At 67.0% G+C, this 22,526-nt stretch overlaps 4 protein-coding genes across 7 annotated transcripts; 2 read left to right on the forward strand and 2 right to left on the reverse strand.

Annotated features, from left to right (window-relative positions):
* Nucleotides 1–642: 642 nt before the first annotated feature.
* Nucleotides 643–5,183, reverse strand: EIF2B4 (eukaryotic translation initiation factor 2B subunit delta). The gene is made up of 12 exons (XM_017838833.1): nucleotides 5,097–5,183; nucleotides 4,857–4,995; nucleotides 4,286–4,495; nucleotides 4,006–4,088; nucleotides 3,710–3,801; nucleotides 3,241–3,355; nucleotides 2,852–2,928; nucleotides 2,575–2,677; nucleotides 2,223–2,350; nucleotides 1,371–1,551; nucleotides 1,107–1,287; nucleotides 643–889 (listed from the first exon to the last, which is right to left on the reverse strand). Exons 1-12 carry the CDS (start codon nucleotides 5,178–5,180, stop codon nucleotides 690–692), a joined length of 1,593 nt encoding a protein of 530 aa, XP_017694322.1. The 5' UTR covers nucleotides 5,181–5,183; the 3' UTR covers nucleotides 643–689.
* A 366-nt stretch (nucleotides 5,184–5,549) lies between these two features.
* SNX17 (sorting nexin 17) lies at nucleotides 5,550–11,981 on the forward strand. Its single transcript, XM_017838824.1, has 15 exons — nucleotides 5,550–5,674; nucleotides 7,304–7,378; nucleotides 7,585–7,702; nucleotides 8,019–8,083; nucleotides 8,159–8,269; nucleotides 8,660–8,750; nucleotides 8,925–9,012; nucleotides 9,330–9,399; nucleotides 9,517–9,609; nucleotides 9,749–9,952; nucleotides 10,269–10,391; nucleotides 10,509–10,586; nucleotides 10,770–10,844; nucleotides 11,168–11,209; nucleotides 11,296–11,981. The coding sequence occupies exons 1-15, from the start codon at nucleotides 5,612–5,614 to the stop codon at nucleotides 11,413–11,415; spliced, it is 1,416 nt and encodes a 471-aa protein (XP_017694313.1). The 5' UTR covers nucleotides 5,550–5,611; the 3' UTR covers nucleotides 11,416–11,981.
* A 103-nt stretch (nucleotides 11,982–12,084) lies between these two features.
* ZNF513 (zinc finger protein 513) lies at nucleotides 12,085–16,172 on the reverse strand. Of its 4 annotated transcripts, none has more exons than XM_017838822.1 (3): nucleotides 16,106–16,172; nucleotides 13,398–13,988; nucleotides 12,085–13,205 (listed from the first exon to the last, which is right to left on the reverse strand). In XM_017838822.1, exons 1-3 carry the CDS (start codon nucleotides 16,143–16,145, stop codon nucleotides 12,454–12,456), a joined length of 1,383 nt encoding a protein of 460 aa, XP_017694311.1. In that variant the 5' UTR covers nucleotides 16,146–16,172; the 3' UTR covers nucleotides 12,085–12,453. The 4 variants fall into 4 exon arrangements, with proteins under 4 accessions (XP_017694311.1, XP_017694310.1, XP_017694308.1 ...); XM_017838821.1 differs by having other exon boundaries at nucleotides 13,398–13,991; nucleotides 16,106–16,164; XM_017838819.1 differs by having other exon boundaries at nucleotides 13,398–13,991; nucleotides 15,932–16,152.
* Nucleotides 16,173–16,843: 671 nt separating this feature from the next.
* LOC108509400 (E3 ubiquitin-protein ligase RNF19B-like) lies at nucleotides 16,844–22,322 on the forward strand. The gene is made up of 10 exons (XM_017838813.1): nucleotides 16,844–16,944; nucleotides 17,704–18,335; nucleotides 18,698–18,888; nucleotides 19,120–19,270; nucleotides 19,567–19,729; nucleotides 20,233–20,347; nucleotides 20,453–20,587; nucleotides 20,683–20,878; nucleotides 21,014–21,397; nucleotides 22,224–22,322. The coding sequence occupies exons 2-9, from the start codon at nucleotides 17,857–17,859 to the stop codon at nucleotides 21,171–21,173; spliced, it is 1,590 nt and encodes a 529-aa protein (XP_017694302.1). The 5' UTR covers nucleotides 16,844–16,944; nucleotides 17,704–17,856; the 3' UTR covers nucleotides 21,174–21,397; nucleotides 22,224–22,322.
* The last annotated feature ends 204 nt before the right edge of the window (nucleotides 22,323–22,526 follow it).

Consider the following 22,526-nt stretch of genomic DNA (forward strand, 5'->3'; position numbering starts at 1 on the left):
TCCCGCAAGGACCCGCCCCGCGCAGCGCCCGCGGACGCGCGTGGCCGCGGGGTGTGTGTGCGGGACGTGTCCCGGCGTGCCCCGCAAGCAGTGTGTGATTTGCATGGGCACGCCTCCTCCGCTGAGGCCCCACCCCCGCCTCGGAGCCGCTCCGCCGTTTGCGACGCGATTTGCATGGCCGCGCCCCTTCCGTCAGGCCCCGCCCCCGAGGTGCCGCGCCAGCCTCGCTGCCCGCGGTACCCGATCGGTGCCCGGTGCCGGGGCAGCACCGGCCGCGGTTCCTCAAGGCCTCACTGCTCCGGGCACCGTCCGCCACCGCGCCGGACCCCGCGGAAGGCCCCAGTCCGGGGCTGGAGCCAGAGGCCACGGCAGGAGGGGCCCGAGCTCTTCCACTGCAGCCCAGCTCGAGGGGGCTGCCAGAAGCTCAGCTGCAGGAGGTTGAGCCAGGGGCCATCACCACAGTGTCCCTTTTTCTTCCCCAGTTCTCAGAGGAGAGGCCCAGGGACACAGAAGACCCTTCCCTGCTGCAGCCTGGAGCAGGAAGAGAGGGGCTTGGGCCAGCACGCCCAAAGGAAGGTGCAGAGCTACCCCAGTGGTGACACAGGTGCCAGGGCTCTGCCACACCACAACAGACAGCACACATAGGGTACTGTGGGCCTAGTTTATTAGTGTCCATGCAGCTGTCCTGACTATTGATCCACGTTCTTGACACGCAGGACCACAGGCACCGAGGTGCAGGGGATCATGCCCAAGTCCGTGATGACCAGATCCACCAGGTCTGGGGGTGTCACATCATAGACCAGGTTGAGGAGACGCAGGGACTTGTTCTCGGCCCAGCCCCCCAGCTGGGCCTGGCCCTTCCGGAGCACAATCAGGTCATCGGGGTCATCTGTGGAGAGAGAAGCAGCCAGCAGGATCAGGGGGAAGGATAGCACCTCTCCATCCTGCCCTGGGAGCACACACTGCTGCTGCCTGCCAGGCCCCCCTGACTACGAGTGGTGCCCCCTCGCCCAGAAAGCGGAATGGCAGGGCAGAGCAGCCTGCTGTGGTCCGCAGCAGGGAGTGGGATGACATCCTAGGTGGGAGGAAGGGGACAGAAGCCATACCCAGCTCATTGGAGACAAAAGAGTCTGTCTGCACTCGCTCACAGAACTTGTAGGTCTCACAGCAGACCAGGACGGGCACGTTGTAGGCCTTGGAGACCAGCGCGATCTGTGATGTCCCCACCCGGGACATGACAGAGCCGTTGGCCAGGAGCGCGTGGGCTCCCAGCAGCACTTTGGACACCTGCCAGGGCAGCACAGGGATCTGTCAGCACCTTTGATCGTGCTGCAGCCTGCCCCGCGCCCGGCCCCGGCCCAGCCCCTCACCTCAGGCAGCACGTAGGAGATGGCGTTGATCATCACGTAGGTGCAGTGGATGCCCTTGCGCACCAGCCGGCGCAGCGTCTCCCGGCCCTCCAGGCGCGGCCGGCTGTCCACCACGACCACGCGGAACGCGCGGCCCTTCTTCGCGTGGGCGTCGCACAGCGTGCGGTTCACCAGGGAGGAGCTGACGGGCACCGTCAGGAGCTGCCCCCTCACGCCAGGCCAGGCTCTCACCCAGCCACAACATCCACCCTCGCCCTCATGAGTGCTGCCCCTTCCAGAACCTTCCTGCCACGACGGCTCCCAGGGCCCCTCTCCCTGTCTCTGCACAGGGAACCACCCCTGGGAAAGCGGACATCTCAGTCCTCCCTGAAGCAGCACTGACCTCCCCAACTGTAACCACCATGACGTTCTCTACCTCTCCAAACTCTCTCCCAGTTTCCCTCTCCCAGTGCTCCAGGGCCACACTGGCCTCCTGCCCCTGCTCTTTCCTCCATCCAGGACACACATCACACCTGTACTCTTGCTGCAGCAGTCTCTGGCTCCTTTTCCCACCTCTACTTCCTGGGACAAGGCCTCCCAAGGAAGAATAAGCTCACGTATTTTTGCTTTCTGACATTTGACTTTGCTGCAGCTTGTTTAAAATCCAGTGAACAGCCACGACTGCTCTGCAAGTGCCCTGGGTGGAGGGAAGCTGTGACTCTGGGGTTCTTGGAACCCAACTCTGGACACACCAGATGAGACAGAGCCAAGCCCTGCATAGGACTAGCACAGCCTCACTTCCTGTGCTCACTTCCGTGCTGTTCCATTTCCTCCTCCCACCCACTGGCCTGGTTGCTCGTGCTCTGTGCTCACCATCCATACACCAGGATCACGTCATGGTCATTGATCTTCTCAAAGGCAGACCTTGAGATGGCTTCAGCTGCCAGGACAATCTTCTCCCGCAGGTATTTGTCAATTGTGTCCTGCAGCTTCTCCTTTGCCTGGGGAGACACAGACATCCCATAAAGACCTTCTCACTCTCTGCAGCTCCCTGTTGGAGCCAGATGGGGGTTGGTCTCTTCTCCAAAGTAACATGCTTCCAACTCCACTGAAGCACCATTCCCAGTCTGCATCCCACCCTTGCTCCCAGTCTGCATGCCACCCCACTCCCCATTCAGCCTCTCCACCCCGGGCCTAGAGCCTGCTGCTCAGCAGGGCCACTCACCTCCTCCTCTCGCAGGGTGTCAGGCAGGCACGAGATCTCCTTCTTGAGGAACTTGATGGCGTTGCCCATGCTGGCCGAGAGTGGCCGGCACTGGTTCAGGAAACTGCAGAGGAAACTGGTTTAGTTACAGAGCAGCCCGGAGGGCCAGTACAGGGATAGGAAGGGTGGGCAGGGAGGCAGAACTGCAGGGAAGTCACCTGAAGTTTGAGTGGACACATTTCCAGAGAGGTGATTGATGGACCACGCTCTGTGGAGCTTTGGCACCTGGAGCCCTCACCTGATATGTGGCTTCAGCTTCGCCACCAAGTCCCGAGACAGCTCCTCGTTGGGGGGAGTGGAGTAATCCCGGATCAGCTGGCACAAGAAGGAAGGGAGCATGAGCTCAGGGCACCTCAGGGTAGGGCAAGCGACCACCCTGCCCAAGGGGCTGCAGCCCAAGCACGAGTGTGTCCTGCATAGCCTGACACTCTGCCACTGTGGGGCAAAGGGTGTCCTAGCAACTCAAATCTGCAGTGCCAGTGCCAGAACAGGACCCCAGCAGGGCCCACAACCCAGAGGAAGAGGCTGATGATGACTGAGTATAAATACAGCCTCAGCAGTCAGGGAACAGGAACACACACCTGTGCCTGCTGCAACGCCCCTGCTGCCAGGTATCTGCTCACATACCTGTTTGAAGACTTCCAGCAGCGCGATGCAACGGGCATTGGAGCCATTGATGATGCCCTGGGAGTACTGGAGGCCAAGGCGCACCACTGCTGGGTGGATCACCGTGGAGGGGATGCTGCAGGGACCAGTGGGAGGGAGCTGTCTGCACCTCTGCAGCCCAAACCAACCAACCCATTGCTGGGCCCCAGCCCAACCACCCGAGGGACAGCCCAGGAAGGGAGCTGGCAGTGACCTGAGGAGCCAGGTTCACCCCGCAGCCCCTTCTCTTGTGGCCGAACTCACTGCACAGGGAGGACATCAGGCTGCCCCTGCCACCGCTCCCCAAAGCAAGTGAAAGGGTCCCCCACCACCCCATCAGGCCTATCCCACATGCAAGACCAAGACACCCCATCTCTCTGCAGCCAGGCCAATAGGCCAGTAACAGCAGAGCCCAACATTGCCAGGGGCCTGGGCTGGGGAGGCCTCGTACCTCATCTGCTGCGTCAACGGCTTCTTCCTGCTGTACTGGTGCAGGTGGGAGAACAGGTTGACTTTGGTGCCATAGTCCTGCCTCAGAGGTACCTGCAGCCCAGTGTGATGGCTCAGCCAGGGTCGCCAGAGAGCCCTGCTCACTCCAGGGCCACCAGTCACACCCAGCACTTGCTCAAGGTACGCCGAGATCCCCTCTGCCCTCAGAGAGCAGGTCCCAGTCCCACCACGTGCCTCCCCGGCTCCCACAGCATGGCTGCCCCAGGCATGCAGCCTGTCATCCAGCCCTCCTCCTACCTGCTGCCGCTCCAGCTTCTTGGCCAGTTTCCTCTGGGCAGCAGGGTCATCCACCTGCACGTGCTCCGGCAGCCGCTTCACCACTGCGAGGAAAGCCGGAGTGAGGCCAAATTGCCCTGGAGCACCCCCAAATTCAGAGAAGGCAGGGCAGGGCAGGATCCAGGGACAGGCACGACCCACACTACAGATGGATTGCATAGGCAGCCCCAGCCTGTGCCCACCCCAGACCCTCCCTCCCCGCTCACCCACCCTCTGCACCCTGTGGTGACCATGGCCTTACTGGACTGGGGCTCGGTGGGGCTTGGCCGGGGCTTGGCTGCAGTGACTGCCTGGCTCAGCTCTGCCTTCCTGGCCTGCTTCTGGGCCCGCTCAGCCTCCTGCTTGGCCCGGCGCTCTGCTCGCAGCTCCGCTTTGCTCTTGCCTGCCGCGGGCTTGTTGCCGTCGCTGGGGCCATCGGCCGAGGCCGGGGGGGACGCGGGGTGAGCGGCTGCTGCGGGGGAGGGAACGGGGAGTCTGTACCCAGCCTTCATCGCCGGGAGATGCAGCCCAGTGAGAGGCAGGGAGAGCCCTCTGTGCCAGAGGCTGCCCTGGGAGAGGGCACCTCAAGCACCTCGCAGCCCCGGGCGGCCCCGCGCTCCTGCGGGGAGGGGAGTGGGCTCTCTGCTCCGCAGTCCCTGCGGGGACGCGGGTGTGCAGGGGCGCAAGGGCTGGGACTGGGCTGCGGCGCGGGGGGACGCCCCGGCGGTCCCGCTGGAGGACGCTCCCGGCCCAGGGCGCTGCCAGCCCGGGAGACCCCCGCGTCCGGCCCGGCGCTGCCCCGCCCGGGGCTCTGCGGGGACGGCGGCGCTCACCCGGCGGCTGCCCCGGCTCGGGGGGCGGCCCCAGCTCCGCGGGCTCGGCCGACGGCCCCTTCTCACTCCTCTTTTTCTTCTTCTGCTGCTTCTTCTCCTTCCGCAGCTGCAGCTTCTCCTCTCGGGAGAGCTCCGGGGCCTGCGGGCACACACCGTCAGGCGGCCCCGGCTCCGCACCGGCCCCGGCCCGGCTCATCTGCGGTCCCGCCGGCATTGGCGCGGCTCCCTCGGGGCCCGCACCTGGAAGGAGGGCAGCGTGAGCGGCGCCGGTGCCGGTCCCGGTGCCCCGGGTCCCGCCGCGCACTCACCCTCCCGCTCCGCCATGGCGCCCGCCCGCAGCGCCCCCTGCCGGCCGGAGGCTGCTCCGCGTGCTCCAGTGACGTCATCGCCCCGCGTGACGCGCGCTGACGTCACTCCGCGGCCGGGGCGGTGCCGGTCGGTCCCGGGTCCGGTCCCGGGGGTCCCTCCCGCGGCCCCGCCCCCCCGGTCCTGCCCCCGCGGCCGCCGCGGCGGGCCCGGCGCGCTCGGGTCCGCGCTCAGCCCCGCGCGGCGGGGGCGCTGCGGGGCCGCTGAGGCGCGGCGGGGCCGCCCCGGGCGGGCGGAGCGGGGCGGAGCGGGCCGGGCGGGGCGGCCCCGGGCGGGCGGAGCGGGGCGGCCCCGGGGCGGGCGGTGCCGCCGGCCGCGCCATCGCGGGGAGCGCCGGCCCGAGATGGCGGCGGCGGGAGGCGGGTAGAGAGGGCGCGCTCGGCCCGGCCATGCACTTCTCCATCCCCGAGACCGAGACCCGCGCCGGGGACGGCGGCGCCGCCGCCTACGTGGTGAGCGGGGCCGGGGGAGAGGAGCCGTCCCTCGGAGCAGAGCGGGCGGCGCGGCCCGGGTGCGGTGCGGCCCCGGTGGGGCCAGGCGGGCCCGCAGCCCCGGCGCGGTGGCGGTTCGGGATCAGGATCGGGACCGGTGCCGGGCAGCCCCCGGCCCGCCGCAGTCCCCGGCCTGCGCCCCGTGCCAGGGCCGGGCGAGGATCGGGCTCCGCCGCGCCCCGGGAGCAGGTGTGGGGGTCCCTGGGGCCGCCCCGGGGGTGCCCGGCCCTTGCCCTGCCCGGGGCGCCGCGGGCGGGGGCGGCAGCGCGCACGGGCCCCGTCCGGTCCCATCCCCGGCCGCGGCTCATCCTGGCCCGCCCGTCCGTCTGTCCAGGCTTCCTGTTTTGCTCCGTGCCCTGCGCCGTGAGCGCCTCGGGAGCGGGGCCGGGGTACGCTGCGCTGCGGGACGGTGGCGGCCACGGGGTGCCCGGACGCCCCCCGGGGCCGGCCGTAGCGGACAGAGCCCCCGGGGTGGGTGGTGGCTCCGGGACGGTGCTCTCGGGGTGAAGGTGGGCAGCCCTGGCTCCACGGTCCCGCGGGGACCCTCCGGTGCCGAGATCCCTCTCCGGAGGATTCCCCTTGGGAGCCCGAGGTGGGGTGTAAGGGCACGGACGCGGTGGTGAGCAGCGATGGAGGGACCTGGCGATCGCAGGAGCTGCAGTTGCACAAGACTGGAAGGAGCAGGCAGCCCCCGAGACGTTTTGACGCCATGACCCCCTGCACTTTGCCCTCGGCAGTCACGGTGGCTCTTTGGGCAGAGGGAGACCTCAGGAGAGCCCTTGGGCAGGCCAGGGACTGGGCAGGAGCCGTGACCCCACGGAGGGCCCTGAGTTGGGCAGGCGTGAGTGCTGCCTGGACCACCTGTGTCCTTCCTGGTCCCTCTGCGGGGACCTTGAGACACCGGGCTGGTGCCTTTGGGTTGGGAGATGCCAGTGTGAGCTACAGTGTGGCTGTGCCAGTGCCTCTGCTGAGCCTGGGCAGCCCCAGCGCTCAGTCAGGAGGGCACTGGGGGCAACCACAGGAGGCTGGGCTGCCATGGCTGGCTGGACGCTCATCCTCCTATCCTACCAAACACTGCTCTGGGGACGGCAGGAGCTGAGGGAACAGTGCTGTCCCCTGGGAGGACGTTGCCCGTGGTGCCAGGAGCTGGGCTGTGGAGTTGCTGGGCCCAGAGCACTTGGCAGCCAAAGCTCTGCTCTGCCTGTGGCGTCAGAGGGAGCTGAGCCAGGGCAGAGGGGGCACCAAGAGGCACAGCCAGGAACCAGCTCCACGGGGTGCCCTGGGAGCTGGGAGGGGTGGCATTGCCTCCTGGCTTGGGGACACTCGTGTCTGTGGGGCTGCAACATGGCTCTGTGCTCCTTGTAGCTGGGCAGTCACAGGGTTGGGCCTTCCTGGTGTCCAGCATACACATCTCTTGAATGTGCTCATTCTTCCTGAATAGTTTTGACAATCTGTCCCTTGACAGGGTCCTCGGGGGCATCACCGCTTCCTGGGTGCTCCCTGAGGTGTCCTGTGTGCCTCGAGCTGGGCAGACCCTGGGCCCCCTCCATCTGGCGTGTGCTGGGATCTGACTGGCATCTCTCCCTGCAGGCCTACAACATCCACGTGAACGGGGTGTTGCACTGCCGGGTGCGCTACAGCCAGCTCCTGGGGCTGCACGAGCAGGTAGGGAGGGTGGGGGGAGCTGCGCTGCCCACTCCTGCTCTGTGACATCCCGACTGAGTTCTTGCACACTGCAGGTTGCCCACGTGGCTAAGGGATGCTGGTGAGCTCTCTGCTCCCCTTGCTGGGTCCCTGGGAGTCAGCTGTGGTGGGGGCTCGGGGGCCACCACGTCCAGGGAGGTTCTCGCAGAACTCTGCTCTTTTCCCAGTTAAGGAAGGAGTATGGTGCCAACGTGGTCCCAGCCTTTCCCCCAAAGAAGATCTTCACGCTCACCCCGGCAGAGGTAGAGCAGCGACGGGAGCAGCTGGAGAAGTACATGCAGGCTGGTAAGCTGGCCTGCCTGCCCCAGCCCAGTCGTGCAGGGCACTGAGGCACTGCCCATGGCTTCCTCCTGAACTGCTCCATTCTCCAGGGCCCATCTTGGCACTCCCGGTGTCACGCTGGCATTAGCTGGGCTTGTCCTCTGGATGCCAGCTGCTGTCCCAGCCCCTGCCCTGCGCAGGCAGAGCGGGGCCCTGCAGGGGTTCCCTGGCTGCCCCAGCACAGTCTGGGGGCAAACCGAGGAGTGCAGAGGGGCTGGGCACTGGTGTGGGTCCCTGTCCCTTCTCAGGGACTCCTGATTCCTCGCTCCCCTTCCCGCAGTGCGGCAGGACCCGATGCTGGGAGGCAGCGAGACCTTCAACAGCTTCCTGCGCAAGGCCCAGCAGGTGAGGGTGGGGCCAGGGCAGGGGCCCTCAGGCTGCACCCAGGGGCCGGGGTGCCAGTCCTGCTTCTCTCTCCAGGAGACGCAGCAGATCCCTACGGAGGAGGTGGTGCTGGAAGTGCTGCTCTCCAATGGGCAGAAGGTCAAGGTCACCATCCTCACCTCGGACCAGACGGAGGACGTCCTTGAGGTGCCAGAGCTCTCATGCTGGGTGTGACCAGCTCCTCCTGCTGCATTCTGTGGTTTCCCACATGTGTGGGGTTCTCGCAGCCCAGCAGCCCCCCCCGGCCCTCCTTGCCACATCCCCACCCCAGAGCAGGGTTGACTTGGTGGGACTGAAGAGCTAGGAGCTGGAAAGGGTGTGCTGATGGGCGTGTCTGGGGCCACATTGATGTCGAGGGGGCCCCCAGCTGTTTCCTGGTGGCAGTGACACCCCATGCCTGGCCTCAGGGCAGCAGAGGTGCTGGCTTCCTGCTGTTGAGAGGCCCCAGAAAGCACATGGGCTGGGTCCTACTGCAGGGTCAGGATGCAGGAGTGCCACCTCTCTCGGGAAGTGGTGACCTCCTGCTCTCACTCCCAGGCTGTAGCCTCCAAGCTGGATCTGCCAGATGACCTGGTTGGCTACTTCAGCCTCTTCCTAGTGAGAGAGACCAAGGACGGAGCTTTCTCCTGTGAGTAGGAGCCCACTGCAGTGGACATCTGCCCTGTACCCTGCCCGGAGTGAGGGCTGTGTGCTTGGACCCTGCCCTGGATGGGAGGCCCAGCAGGTACCCCAGGCACCCTGGCTGAGGGGTCTGGGGGACACTGCTGCCCCGAGCCGCTGCTGACCTGGTGTTTCCCCACAGTCGTGCGGAAGCTGCAGGAGTTTGAGCTGCCGTACGTGTCGGTCACCAGTCTGCACAACCCCGAGTTCCGGATCATCCTGCGCAAGAGGTGAGTGGGGGGCAGCAGTGGGGTGCTGTCTGAGGCTCCCTGTTCAGCAGAGGGACCCTGCTCTCCTGCCACTGCTGCCCACGTGGGCTTTGGCCTCCAGGAACACACCTGGCCATGACACCGGGGCATGGGCTGCCCTGCTTGGCTCAGCCCATCCCATGGCATCCTGTTTACAGGGGGAGCAGGGCACAGTGACCAACGGTTACCGGAGAGCTGGCCAGAGAGTCAGCCTGGTGCCTCATCCCACAGGAGGATGATTTTCTCCCCATCGCTGTTAGGAGCTGGGGAATAGGTTGACCCATGTGGTTCTCTTCCAGCTACTGGGACTCGGCCTATGATGACGATGTGATGGAGCATCGTGTGGGGTTGAACTTGCTGTATGCGCAGGTGAGGGTCGGTGTGGCCCAGCCAGGTGAGGAGGGGCACTGCACCCCTCAGCCACGGCTGTGTGTGGGCTCGGGTGGCTCTGAGCCCAGCTGCTCACCAGCCTCTGCTGCTTGGTAGACGGTGTCGGACATCGAGCACGGATGGATCGTGGTCAACAAGGAACAGCACCGGCAGCTGAAGTCCTTGCAGGAAAAAGTCTCCAAGAAGGAGGTAGGGGAGGGTGTGATGCCATGACTGGGGCAGTCCAGGTGCTGCACCAGCCCTGCTCCTGTGTGGTGCCGGGTCGGTCACCTGTTCCTGGCCTGGGTGGGCGGCTGGCGGTGCTGAGCATCCCTGGATCTGCCCGCAGTTCATCCGCCTGGCGCAGACCCTCAAGTACTACGGCTATCTCAAGTTTGACCCCTGCGTCACCGACTTCCCAGAGAAGGGCTGCCACGTCGTCGTCAGCGCTGGCAACAACGAGCTCAACTTCCAGGTGCGGCTGCCGAACGAGCAGATCAAGGAGGGCAGCTTCAAGGTCACGCGCATGCGGTGCTGGCGGGTCACATCCTCGGTGAGTGATGTCTGGGGAGCAGGGAGGGCTCCGGGGAGGCTGGAGGGACCTGGCTGTGCCACCTCTCCCCAGGAAAGGTGCTGGCTCTGACGCTGGCTTCCAGCCCAGCAGGCCTGGGGAGGGTCTGAGTTGTGCCTTGGGGGATCGTTGGTGTGAGAACGTTCAAGGGGCGAGGGGAGCTGATGGTGGCAGAAGGCTGGTGGGCACTGCGCAAGTGTCCCACACCTGACTGAGCACTGCCCTCGGTCTGCACTGGGGCCTGGGGAGCTGCCACTTCCCCTCTGGAGGCTCCCAGCCTCAGTGTGTGCCCTTGCAGGTGCCAATGAGCAACGGCCCCTCAGGGAGCAGCCCGGGGAAGTCCGAGGTGAAGCTGGAGTTGGCTTTTGAGTACCTGATGAGCAAGGACCGGTTGCAGTGGGTCACCATCACCAGCCCACAGGTAGGGCTGCCTGCATGCTGGTCTGGCAGTGGCTGTGGGGAAAAGGGTCAGTCTGGGCCTGGTGTGGATGTGGGAAGCGTGTGGTGTGTGGAGCCCCGTGACACCTCTCCCTTGCAGGCCATCATGCTGAGCATCTGCCTGCAGTCCATGGTGGATGAGCTAATGGTGAAAAAGTCTGGAGGCAGCATCCGCAAGGTGAGAGTTGGGGCTGGATGGTGTCTCCGGGGTGGGATCCTAACCTGCCCCTGTGACTTCTTGGGGTCTGGGCTGGGCCCTGAGTGCTCCCCTCAGGATGGGGCTGGCAGATCCCCAGGGCCAATTTTAAGCCCCGGAGCTGCCTCCGGGGACCCTGCGGCTGAGCCGAGCTCCTCCCTGCAGATGTTTCGGCGGCGGGTGAACGGGGCCCTGCGGCGCTCGGACAGCCAGCAAGCTGTGAAGTCGCCCCCTCTGCTGGTGAGTGGGGCCCTGCGGGCCTGGGCGGGGCACGTTCACAACCATGGGCTCTGCCGTGCATTGGGTAAGAGAGTCCACTGCCCCTAAAAAAGCCACTGTCCCCTTGGCAGGGCTGGGGCAAGCCCAGGGGACAGCAGGGCTGTGGTGCCCCGCTCTCAGATGACTGGGAAGGGAAAGAGGTCCTGGACCCACATCGGCGAGCCTGACTCCCTGGGGGAGGGAAGGACAGAGGGTGGCCTGGCCTCATCCCAGGAGGGTGGGTGGTGGGATGGGTGGATGTTGTGTCCCACAACCCCGAGCTCCTGACTGTCGTGTCCCAACAGGACTCACCCGACGCCTCCCGGGAGCCCATGGCCAAACTCTCGGTGAGTCGTGTGTGGGTGCTGGTGCCCTCAGGCTGAGCAGGGAGGGGAGTTAGGAGGGTCCTCTGTAACATCTCCCCTCTCCACAGAGCAAGCTCACCTCTGTCAGCCTGCGTGGGATCAGCCACTCCAGCTCTGCTAACGACGTGGGTGCTAACGACTTCCACGGCAATTACGCCTTTGAGGGCATTGGCGATGAGGATCTGTAGTGCCCCCCTTCCCAGGACAGTCCCGGCCCGAGTGAGGGCCTTTGCTGAGGAATGTACGACCTGCAGCCAGGTTGCAATCAACGTGCCTCTCACCTGCTACATCCACTTTCCCCTGCTCCCTGGGGCTGGGAGCTCACCCCCAGCCCGCCGTTGCCTTCGGGGTGGGGGCAGCTGAACTCCTCCCACTGCTGGCTCCAGCTGGGAGACCCGAGCAGCGCACCTGGGCCGAGCCCTGGAGCAGTGGCGTGGGGCCTGGCTCAGCACAGGGGGTAGAGCTGCCCCTTCCCCAGCCGGGAGGGCCTGGCCCAGCCTGGGGGCAGCTGCTCTGGGCGGCCCCGGGCAGGCTCCATAATGCCAAATTAGTGTTTAGGTTTGTGCTCCGAGACAGAGTGCAGTAAGCTGTCTCAGGGGGCTCCGTGCTGAGCCCCCTCTAACCCGCTCATAGATGCCAGTGTAATCTAGGCTTGTAACCACGTATCTCCTGCTGCTCAGCCCGACAGAGCATTAATGGACAGTAACTGATGTTTACACACTGCAACAATGATTAAAATGGATCCTGATTGGTACTGGGCTGTTTGTTGTGGGGTGCCCGCTGTCCCAACCTTCCCTGTGCCAGCCCTGTGCTGTCTTTCCCTGTGGCAGAACAAGGCCCCCAGGGAGAAGAGCAAATAACAAAAGTGACTGTTTAATGCTTTTATACACAATATAAATTACACCGACCAGCATGGCAACAGCCATGGAACCAGTCCTGTCCTCCCCTCCCCCCCTTTCCCCAAACCCCAGCAGAGAAAGGCTCCTGCAGGCAGGAACAGGCAGGTGGGGTGTCTGGGGGCATGGCAGTGCTGCCGTGGGGGCAGGTGCCTGAGCTGCCGGTCGTGGCTTCATCCTGCTCTTCACCCTGCTCAGGCAGGACAGGGCTGCTGGAGGCCCTGGCGTAAGGCAGCCCTGAGCCCCTGCAGAGTCTCCTGCCCGTCTTCCCTCCCCCAGGGAGGGCAGGGGCCGAGGCACCCCAGGCCTGCCACTGGGCTAAGTGCTGTCTCAAGGCAGGGCCGTGCCCACGGCCGGGGGGGCCAGGAGGGCTTTGGCATTGCGCGGGTTCACCCAGCTCTCGGCCGTGTGGCCGTGGATCTTCTGGTGGCGCTTGTAGTTGTCCCAGTGGCCAGTGGTGTAGGAGCAGTCCCGGCACTGGAAGGGCTTCTCGCCTGTGTGCCGCAGCATATGCCGCTTCAGGTTCATGCTCTGGTTGCAGCTGTAGCTGCAGAGGCTGCACTGGAAGGGCTTGTCGCCTGAGTGGATGCGCCCATGACGCTTGAGGTTGGCCAGGTTGCCACAGGCGTAGTCGCAGAGCTGGCACTTGTAGGGCTTCTCGCCCGTGTGCACGCGCTGGTGCCGCTTCAGGTTGTCCAGGTGGGCAGAGGCGTAGGGGCAGAGCGGGCAGGCAAAGGGCTTCTCCCCGCTGTGCGTCTTCATGTGCCGTGCCAAGTGGTTGGGGTAGTGGGTGACAAAGGGGCAGAGGCTGCAGGCGAAGCCCTTGTCCCCAGCGCCCTTGCGGGGGCTGGCACCCGGCTCGGTGCCCAGCACTGCCAGGCTGCAGCGCCCGCAGACCTGCTCAGCCAGGCCCTCGTCCTGCGCGAACCCATCGTCCAGCACCAGCCCGCACATGCGGCACGTGAAGGGGAAGAGCAGCTCGGGCAGCGCGGCCGCCTCCTCGCCCCGCAGCCGCGCACAGCCGGGCAGGAAGGGGCCGCTGCCGCTGCCCACGTGCAGGCTCAGCTCCGGCAGCAGCGGCTCTGTGGGACAGACAGACAGGGCTGTGAGCAGGGTGGCACAGCACCAGTGGGGATTGGCTCTGTGAGGAGCCCTGGTGCCCCAGTGAGCCTGGCAGTACATGGCATTGGGTCAACGGCAGGACCAGTGCCCTGCCCTGGCCCCAGAGCCCTCCCAGCTGCTCTCCCCCCATCCCCACACCCCTCCACCTTTACCTGGGTCCTTGTCCCGCCGGTGCGGTCCGTCACTCTCGGGCAGGCGGTGGCTGAGCATGTGCCGCTTCAGGTTGCGGCTCTGGCTGCAGCGGTAGTCACAGGCAGCGCACTGGAAGGGCTTGTCCTGGCTGTGGACCCGCTCGTGGCGTTTGAGGTTGCCCAGGCTGCTGCAGGCAAAGCTGCAGCACGTGCAGCGGTACGGCTTCTCCCCGGTGTGCGTGCGCAGGTGCCGCGTCAGGTTCACCAGCTGGGCGGAGGCGTAGGCACACTGCGGGCAGGCGAAGGGCTTCTCCCCGTTGTGTGTCTTCATGTGGCGCTTGAGGTGGCTGGAGTAGTGGGAGGCGAAGGGGCAGAGCTGGCAGGAGTAGACGATGCGCTGGCTGCGGCTGCCCTCGGCGCCGGCGCACTGCAGGCAGCTCTGCCCCAGGCTGGCAGCCAGCTGCAGCCCACACTGGCGGCAGGGCAGGGCGGCGGGGCCGGGCTCGCCCCCCTCCTCGGGGTCGCTCTCCACACTCAGCTGCTGGTACCCGGAGGAGCAGTCGTCGTCACTCAGGGTGTACGCTGGGATGGCGATCTTCCCCACCAGCGTGTCTGCTGAGAACAGCGTGGGGATAGGGCACTGTCAGCCAGGCTGGCCTGGGAAAAGCCCCTCCACCTGTGCCCTCGGTCCCAGAAGGGTCTGGTCAGCTGTACCTACCCTGTGGCACCCAGAGGAAGCCAACCACACTGTGCACTGCAGTGAGAAGCCCCATGGCCACAGCCTGCCCCAACACCCTGCTGAGGACTTGTCCTGGGCACCTCAGGAAACCCTGACACTTCTGCATGGCTGGCCAAGACCCTGGCACCAGAAAGGGCAAGGGGGTAGTGGTGGATCAGGCACCCACTGGCACTGCTGGGCCTGGCAGTTGGGAAGGTGGCGGGTGCAGGCCAGCCCAGGCAGGAGAGCTGGGTGCCCATAAAGCTGCTCTGTCCCCCCTCCCTGTGCCACTGCCCCAGCCCCATGGTCAGCAGCTGGTCACACTCCCATGGCTGACACCACGGGGCTCCAACACCAGCCCCCTCCATCCTGCAAGCAGTGCCTTCCCCAGCCCCACACAGCACTGCTGTCCCATGGCAGTGGGGGGAAAGGCTGTGCCAGGCTTTCAGGGGGCACTTCCCAACTGGGCACAGACATCCTCCTGCAGCCCCTGTGCCCGAGATGTACCCCCAGGCTGGTGCTCAGGGCTGGAGGGGCAGGAACATGCAGCCCAAGCCTCACCACTACCAGCCACAAGCCGTGTCCTGCTGACCCTGTCCTGTTCCTGACCTGCGGCCCCGGGGCCTGTCAAACCCAGCAGCTGCCTGTGACCTGGAAAGCGGCCTGGGCCGTCCCCTCGCTGCTGCCCACCCTGTTGGGTCAAGCTCCCAGAGCCCCAGGCAGGCAGAGGGATCAGGCTGACCCATGCTGTGGAATGGGGTGGCCCCTCCAGCCTCTGGGACCCTTCCACAAGCACTGCCTGGAGCACAGACCCCAAAACAGGGCATCCTGCCAGGGAACCCTTGGCCCTACCTCAAGCTCTTTGCCAAGGGCTCCCCTGTCCCTTCAGCTCAGCCCCACACCAAGGGGCCCCCTGCCACCTCAGCCCAGCAGTGCCACAGCATCCCTGGAGCACCTTCCCAGGCAGTCGTGTCAGTGCTGCCCAGGTGGGACAGTCTGTCCATCCTGCGGGCCCCGAGGTCCCGGTCCTGCTCCCGGCTGGGACTGAGTGGGAGGACAGGGATTCCCAGCAGCTTTGGGCCCTGGCAACACCCACCTCTAGAGCAGCCGAGCGGCTGTCCCAGCACAGGGAAGCACAGCCACATCTGCCAGGTAGCTGGGACTGAGCCCCAGCAGTGGTGCTGGAGCTCAGCACGGCCACCGAGCACAGGGAGCAGGGCTCAGCCCTCGGGGCAGCGACGGGACAGCCGCGGGGCCAGGCAGGCCGTGCCCCCTTCTCTCGCCGTTCTGTCCCCATGTCGCTCACTGCCAGGGGCAAGGAGTGAGGCTCCTGCCGGTCCCTGTGAGGCAGCTCCATGGAGCTGAGCAGCACTCACTCCTCCGGCTGCCTCGGCCGGGACTGCCTCGAGCCCAGGGCACCGGGCCGGGGTTCTCGGGGCTGGGGGCGCCCCGCGCCCCACACAGTGGTGAGGGGGGCGGCAGGGCAGGACGCTGCGGCCGGGCCCGGCTCCCGGGTGGGCAGCAGAGCCGAGCCCGGAGCCGGGCGGGGGGTGGATCTGGAAGGAGCCCGGCCCCAGAGCGGCCGCGAGGACACGCCATGCCCGGGACCCTTTCCGGCAGGGAGCGCTCGGGGGTCGGTGCCGGGCGGGCAGAGCCCACCCGGGGGCCGGGCCTCGTCCCGCGGTAGAGGAAGCGAGGCCGGGAGTCCGCAGCGGGCGGGCCCCCGCCAGGGCGGGCGCTGCCGGATGCGCCGAGCGCGGGGCCGGTGCGGCCGGGCCGCATCCCCGCCGGTGGCGCTGCCGGAGCGGGGCCGCGTCTCCGCGGGGGCCGCACGCACCTGGCGGTCCCTTCTCGGAGGCCGGGCCACGGCCCAGCAGCAGGTCCCCGGACAGCACCAGCGCCGCTCCCGCCGTCTCCTCGGTGCCGTCCTCGGCGTCCGCTGCAGCGCCCCGAACGCCGCGGGTCCCCGCCGGGCCGCCGCCGCCGCCCCCCGGGCCCGCCGCGCACTCACCCTTCACCGGCTGCGGGTGGCTCTGCTTCCGCCGGGGCATCGTGGCGGGCCCCGGCGCCGGCCCGGCCCCGCCGCCCGCCCGCCCGCGGCCCGCCAGCCGCCCCCGCCAGCCCGGGGCGGCCGCCGCCGCCCCGCCTCGACCGGACACTTCCGCTTCCGCTTCCCCGGGCGCGCGGGGCGGAGCCGGAAGCGGCCGCGCGACCCGGAAGTCGGGCGTGCGCGTGCGCGGGGCCGCCACCACCCCCCGTCCCCGTCCGTCCCGGCGGCCGCGGCATGAGCGGCACCAGCACCGGCACCGGCACCGCACCGCACCGCGCCGGGCCGGCCGGGCCGCGGGACAGCCGGGCGGGGCCCGGGGGGGCGGGGATCGGGGCGGGGCGGGACAGCGGCGGCTCCGCCCCTTCCGGGCGGCGGGAGGCGGGGGCGCCTCCGGGCCCGGGTCGGGCGGTGACGGTCTCTGTGCTCCTCCGGGGGCGGCTGCGGCCCCCCCCCCTTGCTGGCCGCCGAGCGCAGAGCCCGGTGAGTCCCGTGCCAGTGTCCCCGTGAGGTCAGAGCGGCTCACCCGGCGCTTTGTATTCCGCCCCGTGCGGCGAAGGGCCGCTGGTTGCCCGGTGCCGCCGTGCTCCGAACGGCGCCGGAGGCTCAGCCCGGCCGCGCCCCGGGGCTGTGCCCGGTCCGCGCCCGCAGCACTGGCCCCGGCTGTGTGAGCCGCGGCTCGGCCCCCTCACGGACCGCTGGGGCCCTTTGCAGGTCCCGGGGGCGCTGGATGTGTCGGTCCGTGGCCGTCCCGGGGGAGCCGTGGCCGTGCCGTGCCGCCAGCTATGATTCCCCGCTGACAGGTACAGCCTCGGCCGGCCTCCCGCTCTCCTCCACCTCTTAACTCCCGTTTCAGCCCGGTTTCCCCGACCTCTGCTCTCGCCCGGTCCCCGGGCAGCGCTGTATCCCCTGGGGAGAGGTGGAGCAGCCCCGCACTCGGGCCAGCGGGGCGGGTGTGATCGGACTCCTTGGTCTCCCCCGAGGTCACTGCTGGTCCCTCCCTCTTCCCGTGCCGGCGCTTCCGCCTCTGCCTGAGCTGCCGCGGGCACGCTGAGGAGGCAGTGGGACGCAGCGATGCTGCCCAGGTGGGGAGGGCAGGGGGCAGCTTTGGGGTGTAGAGGAGGAAGGAGCGAGGGGAGGGACGGGCACTGCTGGCGGAGGGGTTGTGGTGTGGCCATGGACTCCGAGCTCTAAGTAAGGGAAAACAGGCTCGGCTCCCTGCTGGAATCACCTGGTTCCTGGTCATTGAACTGGGTCTTGGGTCCCTTGACACTCCAGGGGAAAGTCGGTGCTTCAGTCGTGTCTCACGCTGGGGAAGAGCCCCGGGACGGGAAGGGGTGTGTGTCACACTGCCCGTGCAGGAGCTGGCTGTCACAGTGGCACTGCTGTCTTCCCCACCCCGTGGATTTGGGAGTCCTGTGCCTCTGGACTTTGGTGCTGAGCTGAAGGAGACAGGATGGGGCAGGACAGGCCCGGGGCCCATCGGCAGGGCACTGTCGGGGTCCCGTGGGTGGTGAGGGCCCGTTCCCAGGGCCTCGCCCTCAGGAGCGGTTCCTCCGCAGGCTGAGCGGCATCGACTGCAGCCGAGGATGGTTCCGCCGCTACCTATGGGGAGGCCCAAGTAGGAGCCGGGCCATGGGGGCCACGCCGGGGCCGGCACCTCCCCGCTGCCCTCCATAGCCCGACAGCAGCCGGCGGCCACTCTGAGGACCACCATGGAGCAGCCCCCGCGTGTGCCCGGGCCCCGCTGGCTCCTGGGCTGCTTCGGGCGGAAGCCACAGGCCGTGCGGGGGGAGACGCTGCCGGAGCCGCTGCCGGAGCCGCTGCCGGAGCCGCTGCCGGAGCCAGAGCCGGAGGAAGCTGAGGAGACGCGCGTGGCGCTGCCCCCGGGCGAGGGCCGGGTGCTGGAGGAGTGTCCTCTGTGCCTGCTGCCCCAGCCCCCCGAGGCCTTTCCCACGCTGGCCTGCTGCGCCCACCGCTCGTGCCGGGCCTGCCTGGAGCAGTACCTGCGCCTGGCCGTCAGCGAGAGCCGCGTGCTGGTGTCGTGCCCGCACTGCCCCGCCGCGCTCCCCACCGCCGACGTGCGCCGGCTGCTGCCCGAGCCCGCCCTCCGCGACAAGTACGAGGAGTTCCTGCTGCGGCGGCTGCTGGTGGCCGACCCCGGCACCCGGTGGTGCCCCGCGCCCGACTGCAGGTATCGCCGGGCCCGGCGGGGGGCGGCAGCAGAGGGGCGGCGTGGGCCCGCGGCATCGGCGTCCCGTGAGCCCTTCCCAGGCTCCGTCACTCGGTCCCGCGTGGGGCTGGGCTGCGCAGGGATGTGTCCGGTCCCTGTCCGGCCCCAGAGCCCGTCTGCCAGGGCTGGTGCCCTTGGCTGCGTCGGGCAGCTCGTGAACCGCAGGGCTGCGGGTGCTGGACCGGGCGGGCTGCGCCGCAGTCCGTGCTGCTGAGGGCCCTGGTGAGCCCCTGAGCCGGGGCTACGGCTCCAGCTCAGCACGGGGCTGGGACCTGCCGCTGCCCAGCCTGGCTGTGCCAGCTCTGACTGCCTTCTCCCCACAGCTATGCTGTCCTCGCCCACGGCTGTGCCGAGTGTCCCCGCCTCACCTGTGGGCGTGAGGGCTGTGGCACCGAGTTCTGCTACCACTGCCGGCAGCCCTGGCACCCCGATGGCCCCTGTGTGCCAGCACCACTGGCCCCTGGCCTGGCCACCCCCACAGCACAGCCAGCCCGACCTGAGGACTCAGCCCACGGTGAGGCCCTGGCACAGGATGGGAGCAGCAGGGCTGGGGTGTGGCACAGTGGGGTGCCTCTGTGCCTCCTGCCTGCAGGTCTGCTGGAGCCGGGGCTGCTGGCTGCCTCAGGCTTGTAGCCCTTGTGCCAGTCGGGCTGGGGTGTGGCACTCTGGCACTTGTGGGACTTGGGGAGCCTGGGACAGGGTGTGTCCCATCCTGCTCCCCCATCCTGTCTCATCTCCCCCCCAGCTGAGGCTGAGGACATCAAGCTCTGTCCGCGCTGCAGCGCCTTCATCATGAAGATCAACGACGGGAGCTGCAACCGCATGAACTGCACGGTCTGCGGGTGCCTCTTCTGCTGGCTCTGCCTGCGGGAGATCTCCGACGTGCACTTCCTGAGGTCAGCGTGGGGCCATGGGGGCTGGCCCAGGTGGGGGCCCTGACAGGAGCTTGGGGGCTGGGATGGGGGCAGCCAGGCCTGGGCCCAGGTTTGGGGCTGGCTGGGGGGAGCAGCGTGGTCTGTGCCACTCGGTCTGGCAGGGCTGGGGCCAGCTGTTGGCATTCCCAGGAGGCAGCTGGAGCTCAGGGTTGGGGGAACCTGGCTGTCTGCTCCCCGATGGGCCCATGGGTGTCCCCCAGCACAGGGTTGGGCTGTGCTGGTCTCTGCCTTGGCCCAGCCCTGCTCTGTCCCCACAGCCCCTCTGGCTGTACTTTCTGGGGGAAGAGGCGGTGGTCGCGGACCCGGAGGATCCTGTGGCAGCTGGGCATGGTGCTGGGTGCACCCATGGTCATCTCCCTCGTCGCGGGCGTTGCTGTCCCTGTCATTACCATTGGGATCCCCATCTACATGGGTAGGAAGGTACTGGCAGGTCTAGGAGTCCCTGTGGCCCTGCTCCCTGCTGAGCCTGGCAGCCCATGGCCCCTGGCCAGGACAGACCTGCAGTGCTCCCCACTGCCCATAGCACATCTCTGACTGCCCTCAGCATGTCCCTGTGCCACCCCTGAGTGCCCACAGCACATCCCTGTGCCACCCCTGACCCCCCTCAGCATGTCCCTGTGCCACCCCTGACTGGCCACAACCCCTCCTTGCCAGGACCCTCCGCTTCCCCCCAGCACTCTCTGCCAGTGTGGGTGTGCTCAGCCTGGGGAGTGGGGTTCGGGGTGGGTGAAATGGAAAATAGGTCTGGGGTCCTGGGGGGGGTTTGCAAGGACACCTGAGCTGTGGTGGCAGGGCAGTCATGGCTGCCTGTCCCTGAGGAGAGGAAGGAGTGTCCAGGTGGCTGTGGTTGTGACTGGAGCTCTGCCAGGCTGGGAAGAGGCCATGAGGTCTTTGTAGAGCCCTTCACCTGTCTTCTTCTGCAGGTGCTGGGCCAGAGCCGGCGGAGCAGCCTGTCAGGGTGCCAGCAGTGCCTCTCTGTCACCAGCAGCGTCCTTCTCTCTCTCTTTGTGTCCCCCATCATAACAGCCATCACCGTGGGTGAGTGCAGGCTGGGGCCGAGGGCACTGCCCTGCGCTGGGCAGTGGCCTCAGGGGAGGTCTGGGACCACGGGCACTGGGGCAGTGACTACCTGTCCACCCACAGGTGTTGGTGTGCCCCTGATGCTCACCTACGTGTACGGGACCGTGGTGTTGTCGCTGTGCCGGAGCCGCTGGGGCTGTGGGGGTGGCCGCACACCTGGAGACATTGGTGTGGTAGAGCTGGAGAACCTGGCCAAGCGTGAGTCCCATGCCTGGCCCTGGCCTGTGCCCTCCCTGCTCTGGCAGGGAGCGGTCCTTGGGAACAGGGTGCTCAGCGCTGTCTTCCTCCCGCAGTGAATGAGCTGTGGTCGGTGCTGCCCAGCCCAAACCCCAGCCCCAGGCCAGGTGAGGACGGAGCCCCAGACCCCACGGCCTCCCTCCCCAGCAGCAGCCGCAGCCAGCGCCCCGGGCTGGCATGGGACAGCCAGTCGGCCAGCACGGTGGCACTGGCAGGGAGCATGCTGAGCGAGGGCCAGGACACCTCCGACAGGTGAGCAGAGCAGGGTGGCCGTGCTGGGGGCTGACACATCCCTTGGGAACAGCCGCCCTCACGCCCGCCGTGCCGCACAGGGACAGGTGATGTCCCCCTCCGGGCTGCTGCCCTCAGGCTGGTGTCTGTCCACAGGGAAGGCGTCACCATCGAGGTGGAGGTGTCGGTCGAAGCGGTGCCGCATCCTGCCCGGCAGCAGAGCCTGAGCAGCGCCCTGTCTGGGCAGAGTCTCTCTGGGGACTCCCTGGGAGCCACCAGTGACAGGGGTAGTTCTGTGGGTGTCCCCGTGGAGTGAGAGGGCTGAGGGGAAGAGCCTTGATCCACACACAAGCCCAATGCCCTCTTGTGGCAGAGCCAGTCCCCCTCCGCAGGCACTCCCAGCCCCAAGAGCTGGGTCCTGGGTGGATGTGGGCCACATCCTGCACTGCTGCGCCAGCCCCAACCGCCCCCTCCCCAGAGGCACCACTGGGAAATAAAGCTGCTTTCCAAGAGTCCATCTGTCTCCTGTGGCACAGTGGGGTAATGCCACAGGCTGTGGGTGGGGACCCTGGGCCACATGGGGTGCACAGTCTCAGGCAGTGGGGTCCTGCCTCTGGCCACTCTGACTCCACTGCAGCATCCTGGGGGGAAAAAGCTGCTTCTGGACATTTTACTGCTCAAAGTTGGGCAGTCACAGAATGACAGAAGGGTTTGGGTTGGAAGGGACCTTAAAGCTCATCTCTGCCCTCCTGCCATGGGCAGTGACACCTTCCACTATCCCAGGTTTCTCCAAGCCCTGTCCAACCTGGCCTTGGACACTTCCAGGGATGGGGCAGCCACAGCTTCTCTGGGCAAACTGCCAATGGCCTCACCATCCTCACAGGGAACAATTTCTTCCCAACATCCCATTTAATCTTGCCCTCTGTGGTGGGTCCTGTGCCACATCAAAGGCCCCTAGAGCTGCAGGTGTTTGCATTAACCTGCTGCAGCTGCTCAGGGAACAGACTCTAGAGTTCTGCTACGGCTGCCTGGCAGATTCTGTCATGGCAGCTCACATGGGGGAGCTCACATGGAGGAGCATAGGATCCCAGGAGCTGTGCAGGGAGAGCACTTAGGATGGTCAGAACCCCTGAGGACCCCTGAGGACCAGGGGAGCAGCGGGAGACTCCCCAGCAGCAACAGGCTGCTGCCCACAGGGCTTGTGGCTCCCTGTGGGATCCCAGGGCAGGTGGGACTGCTCTGGGCTGTGCAGGAAGGAGGGACTGGGAGGAAGAGCAAGTGTAGGAAACAGACAGCAAGGGGCCAGTTGCATGTAAAAGAAAAGAAGAAATAACAGCTCACCACAGATGCTCTTCTTTTCCAGCAGTTTGCCGAGTCTGTGGCTCTTTCTGCTGCACAGGGAGAGCCCACCTTTCCATCAGTGTTTTACAGCCCAGGGACTTCACTCCTGCAGGAGCAGCCACAGGTATCAACACACCTTGTACAAACTGTGCATCAAGGAGGTGCCCCTTGCTGCACCTTGTCAGAAGGTGCAGCTCAATGGGTGCTGCCTGCTGAGGGCAGGTGAGCTCAGGAGAGTGACTTGTGCCTCCATTCCTTCAGCAGACACAGACTGTCTCCAGAGACTCGTATCTGCTCTGAGAATCCTTAGCAGAGCCATCCTGGGGGA

The sequence above is a fragment of the Lepidothrix coronata genome, unplaced genomic scaffold, assembly GCF_001604755.1.
Source record: "Lepidothrix coronata isolate B3197 unplaced genomic scaffold, Lepidothrix_coronata-1.0 Scaffold361, whole genome shotgun sequence".
In the NCBI taxonomy this organism is placed as follows: domain Eukaryota; kingdom Metazoa; phylum Chordata; class Aves; order Passeriformes; family Pipridae; genus Lepidothrix; species Lepidothrix coronata.

Excerpts from the sequence above, each read along its gene's own strand:
- EIF2B4 (XM_017838833.1), bottom strand. The coding sequence starts at position 5,180 with ATGGCGGAGCGGGAGGGTGAGTGCGCGGCGGGACCCGGGGCACCGGGA. Across the intron at positions 1,552-2,222 it reads GTGATCCTGGTGTATGGATG|CTCCTCCCTGGTGAACCGCA; the intron begins GTGAGCACAGAG and ends GGTGCCCGTCAG. Across the intron at positions 1,288-1,370 it reads TCTCCTACGTGCTGCCTGAG|GTGTCCAAAGTGCTGCTGGG; the intron begins GTGAGGGGCTGG and ends CTGCCCTGGCAG.
- SNX17 (XM_017838824.1), top strand. The coding sequence starts at position 5,612 with ATGCACTTCTCCATCCCCGAGACCGAGACCCGCGCCGGGGACGGCGGC. Across the intron at positions 8,084-8,158 it reads TCCTGCGCAAGGCCCAGCAG|GAGACGCAGCAGATCCCTAC; the intron begins GTGAGGGTGGGG and ends TTCTCTCTCCAG. Across the intron at positions 9,013-9,329 it reads CGGATCATCCTGCGCAAGAG|CTACTGGGACTCGGCCTATG; the intron begins GTGAGTGGGGGG and ends GTTCTCTTCCAG.
- ZNF513 (XM_017838819.1), bottom strand. The coding sequence starts at position 16,145 with ATGCCCCGGCGGAAGCAGAGCCACCCGCAGCCGGTGAAGGGTGAGTGC. Across the intron at positions 13,992-15,931 it reads CTCCGAGAAGGGACCGCCAG|CAGACACGCTGGTGGGGAAG; the intron begins GTGCGTGCGGCC and ends CGCTGTTCTCAG. Across the intron at positions 13,206-13,397 it reads CCGGCGGGACAAGGACCCAG|AGCCGCTGCTGCCGGAGCTG; the intron begins GTAAAGGTGGAG and ends TCTGTCCCACAG.
- LOC108509400 (XM_017838813.1), top strand. The coding sequence starts at position 17,857 with ATGGAGCAGCCCCCGCGTGTGCCCGGGCCCCGCTGGCTCCTGGGCTGC. Across the intron at positions 18,336-18,697 it reads TGCCCCGCGCCCGACTGCAG|CTATGCTGTCCTCGCCCACG; the intron begins GTATCGCCGGGC and ends TTCTCCCCACAG. Across the intron at positions 19,271-19,566 it reads TCCGACGTGCACTTCCTGAG|CCCCTCTGGCTGTACTTTCT; the intron begins GTCAGCGTGGGG and ends CTGTCCCCACAG.